This window comes from Myotis myotis, unplaced genomic scaffold (assembly GCF_014108235.1).
Source record: "Myotis myotis isolate mMyoMyo1 unplaced genomic scaffold, mMyoMyo1.p scaffold_m19_p_10, whole genome shotgun sequence".
NCBI lineage: Eukaryota > Metazoa > Chordata > Mammalia > Chiroptera > Vespertilionidae > Myotis > Myotis myotis.
The window spans coordinates 52,017,750-52,029,972 of NW_023416314.1; the positions used below are offsets into that span (position 1 = coordinate 52,017,750).

Below are 12,223 nucleotides of genomic sequence, written 5' to 3' on the forward strand. Positions count from 1 at the left end.
TAGGCTTGTAGAAGTTGCTGTCAGATGAGATTCATTCATACCCCAGGATGCTCGGAGCTTTGATAAACCTTCACTCTCCTGGAGGAGTCAGGCAAATAGGAAGTGATTCTTTCTCATCTTCTCTTGACAAAAATCCACTTTGGCTCCTGTTCCTACCACCTAAATCCACAAGCATTTCTTGCTGCAGCAGCGCGTGCTCACAAGGAAGAGAGCAGGCAAGGCTTCCCAGGCTGGGGGTTGGGGTGGGGGTGGGGGGTGGTGAAGGCTCCCGAGAGACCGACCTCCCAGCCAGGCAGCAGCGTGAGTGGCAGGCAGGGGCTCTGCTGGCTTCAGCAGCAAGCAAAGAACCTATGGCCTACGGGGCTCCAGGGCGCAACAGTCTGCAGGGCATAGACAAGGCCATACACAGAGGTCATAAAACAAAATTTATCTTTAATTTGTAAGTGTCAACAGCAGTACAAAAGATGGAGTGATGACGACTAGATTAAGGGTAGAGAGGACAGTCTTGAGGTAAATGAGCATAAATAGGCAGTTCGTATAGACACTCCCCTGAGGGGCCTGGGCCCCATCATGGCATGTACATTATCACCCAAAGATGGCATGGTTAACATATCAGGAAAGCACCTTGTGCAAAAAGGGGGAAAAAAAAGTAGCTAAGGTGCCAACATACACCAGGATAGAGAAAGACAGCGTGTCTTTCCATTTTGTCTTTTCCCTTAATTATGAGGCAGGGGGTGGGGAGAGAGACTTGGAAAAGTACCACTGAAAGATTATTCAATGTTGAGTTTTGTCTCACATCAATACTGCACAGCAAAATCCAAGAAGTCTGTGTATGCAACAAAGCTAAGAACAATGATTCATTCCTTTAAATTTGAAGAGATTCTATTTTTCCCCCCATTTCTTTAATCCTTAGCAAACTTTTTTTCCCATTATCAAGAGGAGAGTGTGAGAAAGATGTGATGGCAACCCTTAAGGTCATTTAAAAACTTTACACTGGACTGTACAAGATTTTTTTTTTTGATAAACTATTTACATTTTCAGACTTTCAAACATATTCAAAGCAGCAATAGACACTAGTTTTTATGGTTTTTGTTTTTTCTAATTGCCCAAATAGTTACCAGCCATGGGCCAAGTAGGTACCTGCGTTATACATAGAATTTCTACAAAGAAAATCTGCAGTTAAGATTTGCTCAAGGGTGTGTTATGTGCCGTTGGCGTTTCCAGGGCCACACCCGCAGTGTTGCTACAGGAACCAAAGCACAGTACCTTGACAACAGAGTTGCAGTTGTCCCAACAGCCCTACACACACTTTACACTTTGAAACAGCAGCCAGCATGTCAGTCCAGCATGTCAGTGAATTGTGCTGATTAAATTAACATAAAATACAATCTCACAATATACATCACAAACAAATTACAATGTCGGGAAATAAAAGAGTTACAGTCAGATAAGTTATGTAGTAACAGCTTATAAGCTTGTCTATGGTAATAAAAATTTTACATGGCAAATACAATAATGCATAAACATAAATGCTAAGCATTCTAATTTGCTACACGCTGGAGAAGGTTACAATAAAGACTGCACTTTCCAAAAAGCAAAAAACACATATGACAAAGGAAGACGAACGGAGAATGCACACGAGCAGACCTGCAATGTGCAGCATACACAACAGTTAAATATTTGCACATTCCCCATATTCCAAGAGCACCAGCGTTGAGGCCTCACTTTATGCTTGTGGTTCTTCAGGAATAAGAAACTGCTGAGCAAGATATGTCACTGAGTTGCCGTCAAGCTTTCATATTGCCACGGACACCAATGAGAAGAGGACCTGCACTGTTACCCCTCTGCCCCTCCGCCCCCGCCCCCCCACCTCTAGCCCCACCCCGAAGGTACCAGCACTTCTAATACTTGTTCATGAGCTTTGGGAAAGCAATCTGTCCCCAAAGGAAAAGATGGGATGGGGATGAAAAGGAAATGTGTTTGCATATCAATATTTTCAATGATATCAGCAGAGGGTTATGCTCAGTAATAGTATAGGGCATCGGAAAGAGAACATAATCGGCATGAATAACAGATAGAAGTTGTTTATTAAGGAAGAAAACACGTCGGTGGGGGAGGGGCCAGATGACTGAAGGAAACGATGCAAGTGCTTTTGTAAAAGGACAAATGAGGTCATACAATATTATACTTTGAGAAGTGAGCTTAAGTGCCGACTCAGTCCTTAGACAAACGTGTACAGAATCAGGCAAAGCTACAGCAACCACTCTGTTATTTTCTCATCAAAAAGGAAGACCCAGAAATAATTCCAATACATTCATCTAGCTGCACTGTTTGCAGTTGTTGGCACTTGGTACAGGGCTTCTTGTATGATTTAAAACTACTAAGTGATTCTTTTTCCTTTCCCTAATGAGTCAGTAGAGGTCACCTCTTTGCAACATCAGTAAATTGAGATAAGCAGCCTGGGCTGTGGTGTTCAAGTGACCAGGTTCCCTTCCTACTGGGGGCAGATGGACTTCCTCGAAACAGTCCCTGCTTTCAGCTAGTGCCTGTGCTCCTGGCTCTGGAGGGTGTGCTCCGAAGAAGAATCGGCAGGGCTTCATGAGGAAAAGAAAGAAGCCTTTAATTTCAGCCCTGGGGTGATCACACCCTTTTCAAACACCCAGGCTCCAGTGGGGCCAATGTTCAGGGGAGGCCAGGCTTTGACAAGCTCAATAGCACTGAGCCCACACCTGAATTTAGAACTTGGCCTTTGAGTCGGTGTCAGGACCCTGGCAAACAGAATCAGGCCTGAGGACAAGGCTGGGGAGTATCAAATACCAAATGAAGCAAACTGATGCGCTCCTAAAAGGTTGAGCTGGGTACATGTGAAAACAACAAAGCTCTCATACCTTCTGGAAAAGATACTGCATCACATCTGCCAGTGAAACAGAGAAACTGCCTGCCTGCTGCTCCTGTCCACAGATTAGCTTGTTCTCTTTTTCTTCCTTCCTTCCTTCCTTCCTTCCTTCCTTCCTTCCTTCCTTCCTTCCTTCCTTTCTTTCTTTCTTTCTTTCTTTCTTTCTTTCTTTCTTTCTTTCTTTCTTTCTTTCCTTCTTTTTTTCTCTTTCCTTCCTTCCTATTTTTTATGGTCCAATTTTAGGCTAGGATTGTCTGCCAGTGTCCCTATTCTGAGTGACATGGAAAATCCTAATCCTGTAAATTCTTTACCAAAATGGAGATAATTTTTATCTCTGATTTGAATACACTATGAAATAAAAAGCACTGAAAAGAGTTTATTAATAATATTTCCTTTAATTGGCATGGTGGGACTTTAGTTCATGACCAATCTCAGGGGCAGATTTTTGCTTTTATAACATCATTCACGCTTCTTGCTATAAATGGTCACAGAGTTACCTTACTCAATTGATGTGGATTCACAAAGCAAACAGACTCTCCCCGAGCTGCCCTGGACATGTGGTACGCTCCATTCATCGACTTTCTATGAGAAAAAAAGCCAAAGTCTGAGTCTGCGGACAGTGGGTTCTAACTGCATGAGGCCCAAGTGAGGGGCTGTCTTGCCCCAGCGCCAGTGGGACTCTGCACTCTCATGGTGGCTGGTAATCCACTACCCCCACACGGTGCAGTGACTCCTCAACTTCTAGTCTGGACCAACACACAAGGATAGAGAACAAAAAGGAAATACATAACTTATATCTCACTAAGTATTCATGAACCAAAAATAAATTCTATTTCTATGTTATATTTACACAATTAGAAAAAAAATCTAAAATGAGATGGTAAAGTCATAAAAAACTTTGTTTAAGCCCCACTGCAAAGAAAATGAAGTGATCCCTATGATTGTCATTCTTAATTTCTAAGGATTATTAGAGCCAGACTTGGCTAATAAATAGAATAAACTGCTTATGCGCAGAATTTAGATTCAAATACAGCATCACTGTTTGACCCAATGCAAGGGCGTTTACAATCAGATCATTCCTGAATAGCCTTTCATTTTCGAGAGCACGACTAGAAGTAACTGAACCCCAGTGCTGGGGCAGAGCTGGAGCTAAAACAAAGTGTTCATACACACATGTATTTTGCATAAATAAATGAAATAACAAGACATAAAAATGACTCAAATCCGGCAACTGTGAGGCAAGCCCACACGAGTCGAAACAGATGACTTTTGTTCATGTAGTTTTCGTACAACAGTTTCACATTAGTCAGAAGTGATAAAAAATACCATTTATATCCAGTGCTTATAACACTTACGAAACAACATCTGTGAGTGTGTGTGTTTTTTTGTTGTTTTGTTTTGTTTTGTTTTACTACAAGCGAAATCAAGTTTCAGTCCTAAAGAACAGTCCTTTGTTCTCCACCAGCCCAGAATATTATTTTGGCATGGTCATAAAACAAACAAAATTAACCTACTATTCTAAATGTTTGCCTCTGTGCAAAATTAATTACATACATTACAATGCTAGCCATATAGCACTCTACCTATGCAACAAAATAAAAAAGGAGTGGAGAGGGCAAAGCAAAGTCAAGGAGGATGAGAAAAAAACATGAGGATGAACGAGGAGGAGAGGTATACGTTCAAAAGAAATCAGTAAGACAATAATAAATACTCATTTTTTAAAGAAAAATGACCTCCTCCTCATTTGAAATAAATGTACAAAAACAAAGTTCCAATCCCCAACCAATATTAAGAACAAAACATTCCTATCAGTACCTTAATCAGCTTATGGAGAGCACTCCCAGCTAACGATGTAGCCAGTATATTGTGGCTAGAGCTAGTTATTGCTATTAGGTATGGCCTTGAGCACTCTTTAAATAAATATGAAGGTACACTATTTTCTTCCAAGTGACAAAAATGGCTCAAGAAATCTGATGGGGCTGTTCCTATGTTCTGGTGATCAGATTCTGGATTGTCCTGTGAGGTGAACTGTCCCATCTGCAGACATTCTCCAACTGAACCACTGTAGTGATGGCTCCCCTCGCCCATAGGCAATCAGGCCAAGATCCCTGTGAGGAGGAGATGGGGAATCCAGCCTCACTGCCTCCCAGCCCATCAGCACATCTCCAAAAAAGTCCTTGTGTGACAAGTGTAGTTAATCTTGTTCACACGGAGGCCACAGACAGAGGACATGAGCCCGAGGAACTCTGCTGCCCCAGGAGTGATCTTTCCCAGAGTTAACAGTGGGAACATCCCCTGTAGAGAATGTATTTCCCCTCCTTCTCCTTCCTTAAGGTTTTCTTTCACCCTCTGGATGTATCATGACTCTCCGCCTCTGTCTTTTCATATAGGCTGTCTTGTGGCTTCTTTTGCCAGAGGAGGATTTTGCAAAGAGCTCCCTAAATGGGCCAGATGGGACAAGGCAACTCAGTGTAAAGATGCCAGCCCGTGACAGCATCACTGTGGCCTCCTCCATGGCCCCCAGCCTTGGGCTGTAGGTTTGGCTGCGGGACTTCTCTGCTGGGAGTCACCACCGTTGACGCTTGCTGCTGACCCTTGCTGCTGAGTGACATTCAGGGCAAATGCCGTGAAGGCAGATCCTACCACTTGCTGCTGAGCTGACTTAGGGGGAAATTCTGGCAAGAGACTCGGGGTCACAGCGAACCTCAGGGGCCTAGCTGTTGAAGTGTAAGACTCTGCACCTGTATCCAAATACAGAGCCCTGCAGCGCGATACACACTCATGTTTAAAAACAACACGAAGGTATTTGATAGTACCTTGTTTCAGAAATGCTTCCAGATGCTCTGGGGACAGAATCACTATGTACATCTTTTGTATCTAGCAGGAGAAGGAGGTGGAAGGGCTGAAAAGTTCTTCGGGGAAGGAAGGTGAAAAACAAGAATTATTAAATTAATGCCACCAACAATTTTTTAAAAAATAAATAGTAAGTGGACCCTTGACATTCTGGAATGAATAAATTATTTAAGAAAAAAATGTGTTAAGACTGAATGTCAGGGTTAAAGGCAAAGGGATGATGGATGTAGTGAGAGGTGGTCTCGGGCAGAGGAGACCACCATGTCGGTATCTGGTGTGGTGATCGCTCTGGTGTGCACACGTCATATACACGTTACACACTGATGGCACGTCAAGAGGCAAACACGATTGGGTACATGCACTGTGGCAACCTTGTTCATTCCTTTCAATATCTTGTCTCCAGATTCCTGAGTACTTTACCATTTTTCTGGAAAAAAAAATGTCTGGTTTGCTATTTTATTTTAAGATGCCAAAGATTGTCTAAGACTTTGCAGTGTCTCCTTTAAGACTTTTCAAAATATTAAGATTCAAAAGTGATGAAAAAGTTTGGCACATTCAAAGTTTAACTCTACACATGGACACATGGAATTCTGAGGCCTTTTGAATATGCTCTACATGCAGCTGCACACGCCGTGGACTTGTTCTGTTTCACAAAATGAAATCCTCAGTTATTTTCTAAAGTAATTCAGAATAAAAACACATTCACAACCTGTAGGCCGGCACAGCATACCTGAGTGAGAATGTTTAACCCCATCTAAAACAGTAACTTAAACCTTTATCAACATCCAAAAGAAAAAAAAGTAAGACAAAAATATAAGACTTGTAAGACAGCTATGGGTTGAGATAAGTTTTCAAGTCCTGGTGTCTCATATTTAATATGTCTTCACCTAAATTTAAAAAACAACAACAACAATAACAATAACGACAAAAAACTCAAGTTCATGAAAAATCAGGGAAAACTTAATCTGTCTCACACTTTACAAAATAATTAAGACCATTCTGCTGATGTAATTGTAGAGCCACAAATGCATGCGGGCTCTTTAAGAACTTTTTGTTGGGGAAGGGGAGATGAAATGTCAGAGTATTTTAATTCAGCAAACAAATACTCCTCAGTTGGCACTGACAGCTTCTGGGGCTTCATTTTCGCTGCTATAGTCTGATTTGGGATCATCTTCATAGTCGTCATACATTTCCATTTCATCCTCTCCATTAATCATTTCATTTCCAGCTAGGCTTCCGCCATCTGTCTTCATGCCATAAGTGCTCTGGATGACCGGGAGGCTGGGCTCTGGGCTGGCAGAGGTGCTAGAGCAGTCAGATGTCATCTGAGGTGATGGTGTGGTCGTTGCCATAGTAATAGCACCAGGATACACAACACCTGTTCCTGTGGTGATTGGAATCTGAGGCTGTTGCCTGTATAGATTCAGAAAAGTAAAATAAAACAGGGGGAAATATTTTTATATATATGCTCTTCTGTGTGGCATTGAGAGTCATCCCCCATGTGTGCCAAAAGAGGGCCCTGTTTGACATTCTAAGCAAATGACAAAATGTGACAAAGGTGTTCCCTGGAGGAGTCCTGTGAATCTCTCTGATGCAATGGTTGGGGGTTAAGCAATACAATGGAGCGATTTATTGATGTTTTTGCTACATAAAAGCAGGGTACTTATAACATCACAAATTTGGCAAAGCTTGGGTAACAGCTGGAACAATTCCATAAAGTTACATGTGAGGTTGTTGTTTAAGATTCTCTCAGAACATTAAGAAAAGTAGACTGGTGACATGAGACATATTATAATGACACTGTTAAGTGGAGTTGAGAACTGTACAGAGGAAAGATCAAGATGAAAAAGGATCTGGTGGGTCCCAAAGAGTCAGATTTAACAAAGCATAGATTTAGTATCCATGCAAATGTTTATTTACTTCTGTGGCAGAACTTATAGGGAAACTCTTTCAAGGAGCTTCTATTTTCCTAATTGAGGAAGGATCTTGGATGTCATTATTCCAGAGGCCCTGGGCTGGAGCTGGGTTGGAGGAGTCAGAAGTGAAGAGCAGCGAGAGTTCTGCCACTTAACAGAATGACACACATTGACTGCCTCATCCTAGAACCCAGCAGGGGCCAAGACCTGGTCACAACAGGTCATTCCATCACGATGTTCCTCTAGTTAAAATAAACAACCAGACCCTTTAGGAAGCTCAGTCTGCAGGGAGACATGGCTCTCTGTCTCAATTGTCCTTGAGTCACTATAAAAGGTCAAAAGGATTAACCTCGTTCAGAGGCTACGGCTGAAACATCATTCTCATGGATGCAACAGTCACCAAGTTTTCACAATCTTAATGTGCAGTGATTATAATTTAAATTTATTTCAAAATGTTACTGTAACTATCCTTTCTGAGCCTCAGTTTCCATATATTTATAAAAGCTGGGGTCAGGGGAGTCGTGGAAGGTCCTTTCACCTTCTAATACTCATGGCTTCAGGTCAGTCCATCACTTAAATGATTCTTATTGACCCTCCACATTATCATTGAAGCTTTCTGTCCACCTCAGTCTCAACGGAAAGTACCCTGAATCAATGAATTAGCTTGGTTCCCAGCTATTCTTCAACATGTCCAGAGGAGCATAATTTTCTCAAAAAGGCCTGCGTACCTTCCATCCTAGCAGAGGAGAAATGATGAAAATGGCCTAGAATCACTCTGTGAGATATCTGATGATGTTATCTTTAACAAACTCTTTCATTCCCTAGAAGGCATCATAATGATCCCTCACCATTGACTAGCATAATATATATAATATCTGTTCTCATCTATTGCCTCATTCAATTACCATGGCAGCCCCATGAGGTACTATTATGCTCACTTTTCAGATGGAGAAAACAAGGCCTACCAGCAGAGTCCTATGAACTGAGGTCGCCTGACTTAGATTCCATCACTCTTTCCTTTATAGATATACAAGGCACCATGCTTCTGTATCATAAAAATTCCCAATTCCTATCGATCCTGTTGTTATCCCGCTGACACTAAGCACCTGTTATTGATCCACTCTCTGTGATGCTCATGGTGAATTTTTAAATGCCCGAAGGAGAAGATGATAGAGAAATCTAAATCTATGTTTAGAAACATCTCATAAAATACTGATTTCCTTCTTAAAGAACCACATTCTGAAAACAGTACACTTCTGCTTCCTAAGTTTTGGGCAAATAAACACTAATATACTGTTATGCCAACCTGCCCAAGGCAGTGAATGCCTCATTAAACATTTTACTGAATTTGGATAATTGCAATACAAATAATTTTGCCTTAATCACATAATGAGTGTGTAGAAAAATCTTTCACTGCAACAGTAAACCCATTTTACAGAATTCCCAATTTGGTGGGCTAATCTGTAAACACATTACATACAATACATGAGCTAGTGGACAGCACACTTCATTTTCACAAAGGACATTTTCTTTTCACCAAGACTAGGTGGTCATTTTTTTTGCAGTGTTTTTAACTCAAAATATCAAATTTTAGCTCTGCTAAATAAAATGTGAATTAAGCTCCTATGCTGGGGACCATGCTTAAATGCTTTCACGTTATCTTCTTTAATCTTCACAATTAGCCTTCACAATAAGCCCTCTTTCACAGATGAAGTAACCAATTAAGTTTCGGGGAGTTTAAGTTGCTTGTCCAAGGCCACCCAAATCCCACAGCCAGGAGGCGAGCGCTCCCTATGTCATGAATGCTCTCCTGAATGTTGAGCATGGGGCAAGAAAGGCAAGCTCACACACCAGAAAGATACTGAGCAATTTGAATCAGAATCAAATTCTTTTAAGTGTGTTTCACATATTGAACAGTATTTGGACATTAAGTTGGTAATGGGTCACTAAAAACAAGTCAACAGACAAATAAAACACCTGTACAGCTTATTTTCTGGAGCAAGATGCATATGATATTCAAAAGCTTGGGTGGTTGAGTGATACTAGACGATGTCACCCACTGACCTATCTACTTTCTGCCTGGCCATCGCCCCTCATTCCTTACAGATGTCAGGTCTTGGTTCACTGTGGCCCTCTCTCCAACATTACCCCTGCCTAATTCTTGATGACTTACTCTCCACACAGATGATCATTCTGACACATTGCTGTCTCAGTTTCTTGAACTTCTCTACACTCTGATGGTCTGACCCCCTGCCTGTATCAGTTGCTCACTCTCATGTCATACGGCAGACCTTGTCATTTCCAACTACAACCTCTCCTTGACCTCAATTTTAAACATCCCACTCTCTGACCACCGCATCTTTCCAGTTTCTTCCTCTACTCCCCAGTTCAACAATTCTCCCACCCCTCAAAGATCAACAATTTCTTGAATCTTTAATCAATGCTCATTGTCCCTCCCTCCCATTGTGTCCTCACCATACTTATTACTATTTGATATTTACTTATTCTTCACCCAATATAAGTGCTGCAATTAGTCTCTCTATCACACAGATACTTTCTACATTATTACCTGGGAAAACTTTCACTCTCTGGCAACTCTGTGACTACACCACTCAGCGGAAATTGGCTGGGAAAGCACACTGCCATGCTTACTAGTCTCTAAGTTCATGACCATGAACTTGACCTTGACCTCTGGTGCGGTTCATCCATCATTTTGCACTCTTTCTTCTACTCTGCTAGATAATGGTTTCATACCTTCTTAACTTCTCCTCCCCATCCCTACCCTCAGTTGATTTAGCTTTCCATTTCATGGGAAAATTAGAAGTAATCAGAAGGAACTTTTCACAAGCTCCCGTCATCACATTATCTGCTACCTGTCTATGCCCCTAATTCTCTTCATGCCTTCCTGTATTTGGGATCAATTCATAATCCAATGTGCTTGTGCGCTGAATCTATCTGCTCTTGTTCTAGGGACCTCTTTCCAGCAGCTGTATCTCCCCACATTATCAATTTTCCACCTTCCCTGGATCATTCCTATGAGCACGTAAACATGCCATACATAGTCTCCCCTGCTTTAAAACAAACAAACAAAAAACCCAAACACTGTTTCTTGACTGACATCCCCTTTCAGCTACTACTCTGTTTCTCTAATCCCCTTTTAAGCATAACTCTTTAAAAGACTGTATATATTCATTCTCTCCATTTCTTCTACTCAATTCTTTCTTAAAGCCACTTTTATCACTCCCAATACTCCATTGAGACAGAGCTTGAAGAGGTCACACTGCCAACGATCACACTGTGGAGAGCAGCTACAGTGACTGGACAGGTTCAAGCCTGGGACTAATGAAAGGACACAATCCTCTCGTGGCAAAGCCACGTGCAAGTCCCAGCACAATTATAGCCAAAGGCTATAGTTGTAAGCTTGACCTTATGGTCCGAACCTGTAGCCCAGCCGTGGGCAAACTACGGCCCGCGGGCCGGATCCGGCCTGTTTGAAATGAATAAAACTAAAAAAAAAAAAAGACTGTACCCTTTTATGTAATGATGTTTACTTTTAATTTATATTAGTTCACACAAACACTCCATCCATGCTTTTGTTCTGGCCCTCCGGTCCAGTTTAAGAACCCATTGTGGCCCTCGAGTCAAAAAGTTTGCCCACCCCTGCTGTAGCCCCATGTGGCTAAGTGATATGGGCTGCGAGAGGTGCAGCAAGTAAACAAAGCTTGATCAGGTGCATGTAATTGAGTAGATTTGAAACCCACAAGAACATGGTCAACATCCTGACCATGCCCTTACTTTGCCTGGTAGAATCTGGCTATAAAATAAAGACTCAGTTACAGGCCGTGGTGCTGTCACTAGCTCTCCATCAGAGAGGACAGTGCCCCACCCAGGCCCAGCATTCTTCTTTTGTCTGTCTTTTCTCAATCTTTCACCACCCCCTCTCAGGCTCACCGAACCTGGCTGTGCTGGCTCAGCACATATGGTGCCCAACGTGGGGCTTGAGTATGGGGAACAAGGACCTGAGCTCAGGTTCACCTATGGCCATGCCGGCTCGGCACACTGCACTGTTAAATTCAAAAGTCACCTTACTTGTATTATGCCATGAGCAGCATATGATACAGTGAATCACTTTTCTCTTTGCTGAAATACTTTATTCACTTGTCTTCCAAGACTACCCTCCCAGTCTTCTTCCTGTCTCATTAGCTGCTCCATCTAATCTTTGATGCATCCTCCTCATCTTGCTGACATCTCAACACTGAAGTACCCATGGACTCAATCCTTAAACCTCTTCTCTTTTCAGTCTAAATTCATTTTCTTGGTGATCTTGTGCAATTCTGTAGCTTTAAATATTATGTGTGCTGACAACTCTCAAATTTACATCTATAGTAAGCACTATATTCCTAAATGCCAGTGTTTTATATGTAAAACTTATTATTATTATTATTATTATTATTATTATTATTATTGGATATCAAAATGCCATCTCAACCTTATAGGTATAAAACTAAACTCCTGATCATGCTTCCAAATATCTGATCTCATGGCCTTTCTGATCTTT

At 41.7% G+C, this 12,223-nt stretch overlaps 1 protein-coding gene across 28 annotated transcripts in view; it reads right to left on the reverse strand.

The window, feature by feature from the left end:
• Window positions 1–3,271: 3,271 nt before the first annotated feature.
• SOX6 (SRY-box transcription factor 6) overlaps window positions 3,272–12,223 on the reverse strand; it is a 368,911-nt gene continuing 359,959 nt past the window's right edge. For all 28 annotated transcript variants that reach the window (XM_036325513.1, XM_036325515.1, XM_036325527.1 and 25 more), the window contains one exon: window positions 3,272–7,162. In XM_036325513.1, coding sequence (XP_036181406.1) covers window positions 6,859–7,162 — 304 coding nt within the window. In that variant the 3' untranslated portion in view covers window positions 3,272–6,858. The remainder of the gene's footprint in view (window positions 7,163–12,223) is intronic.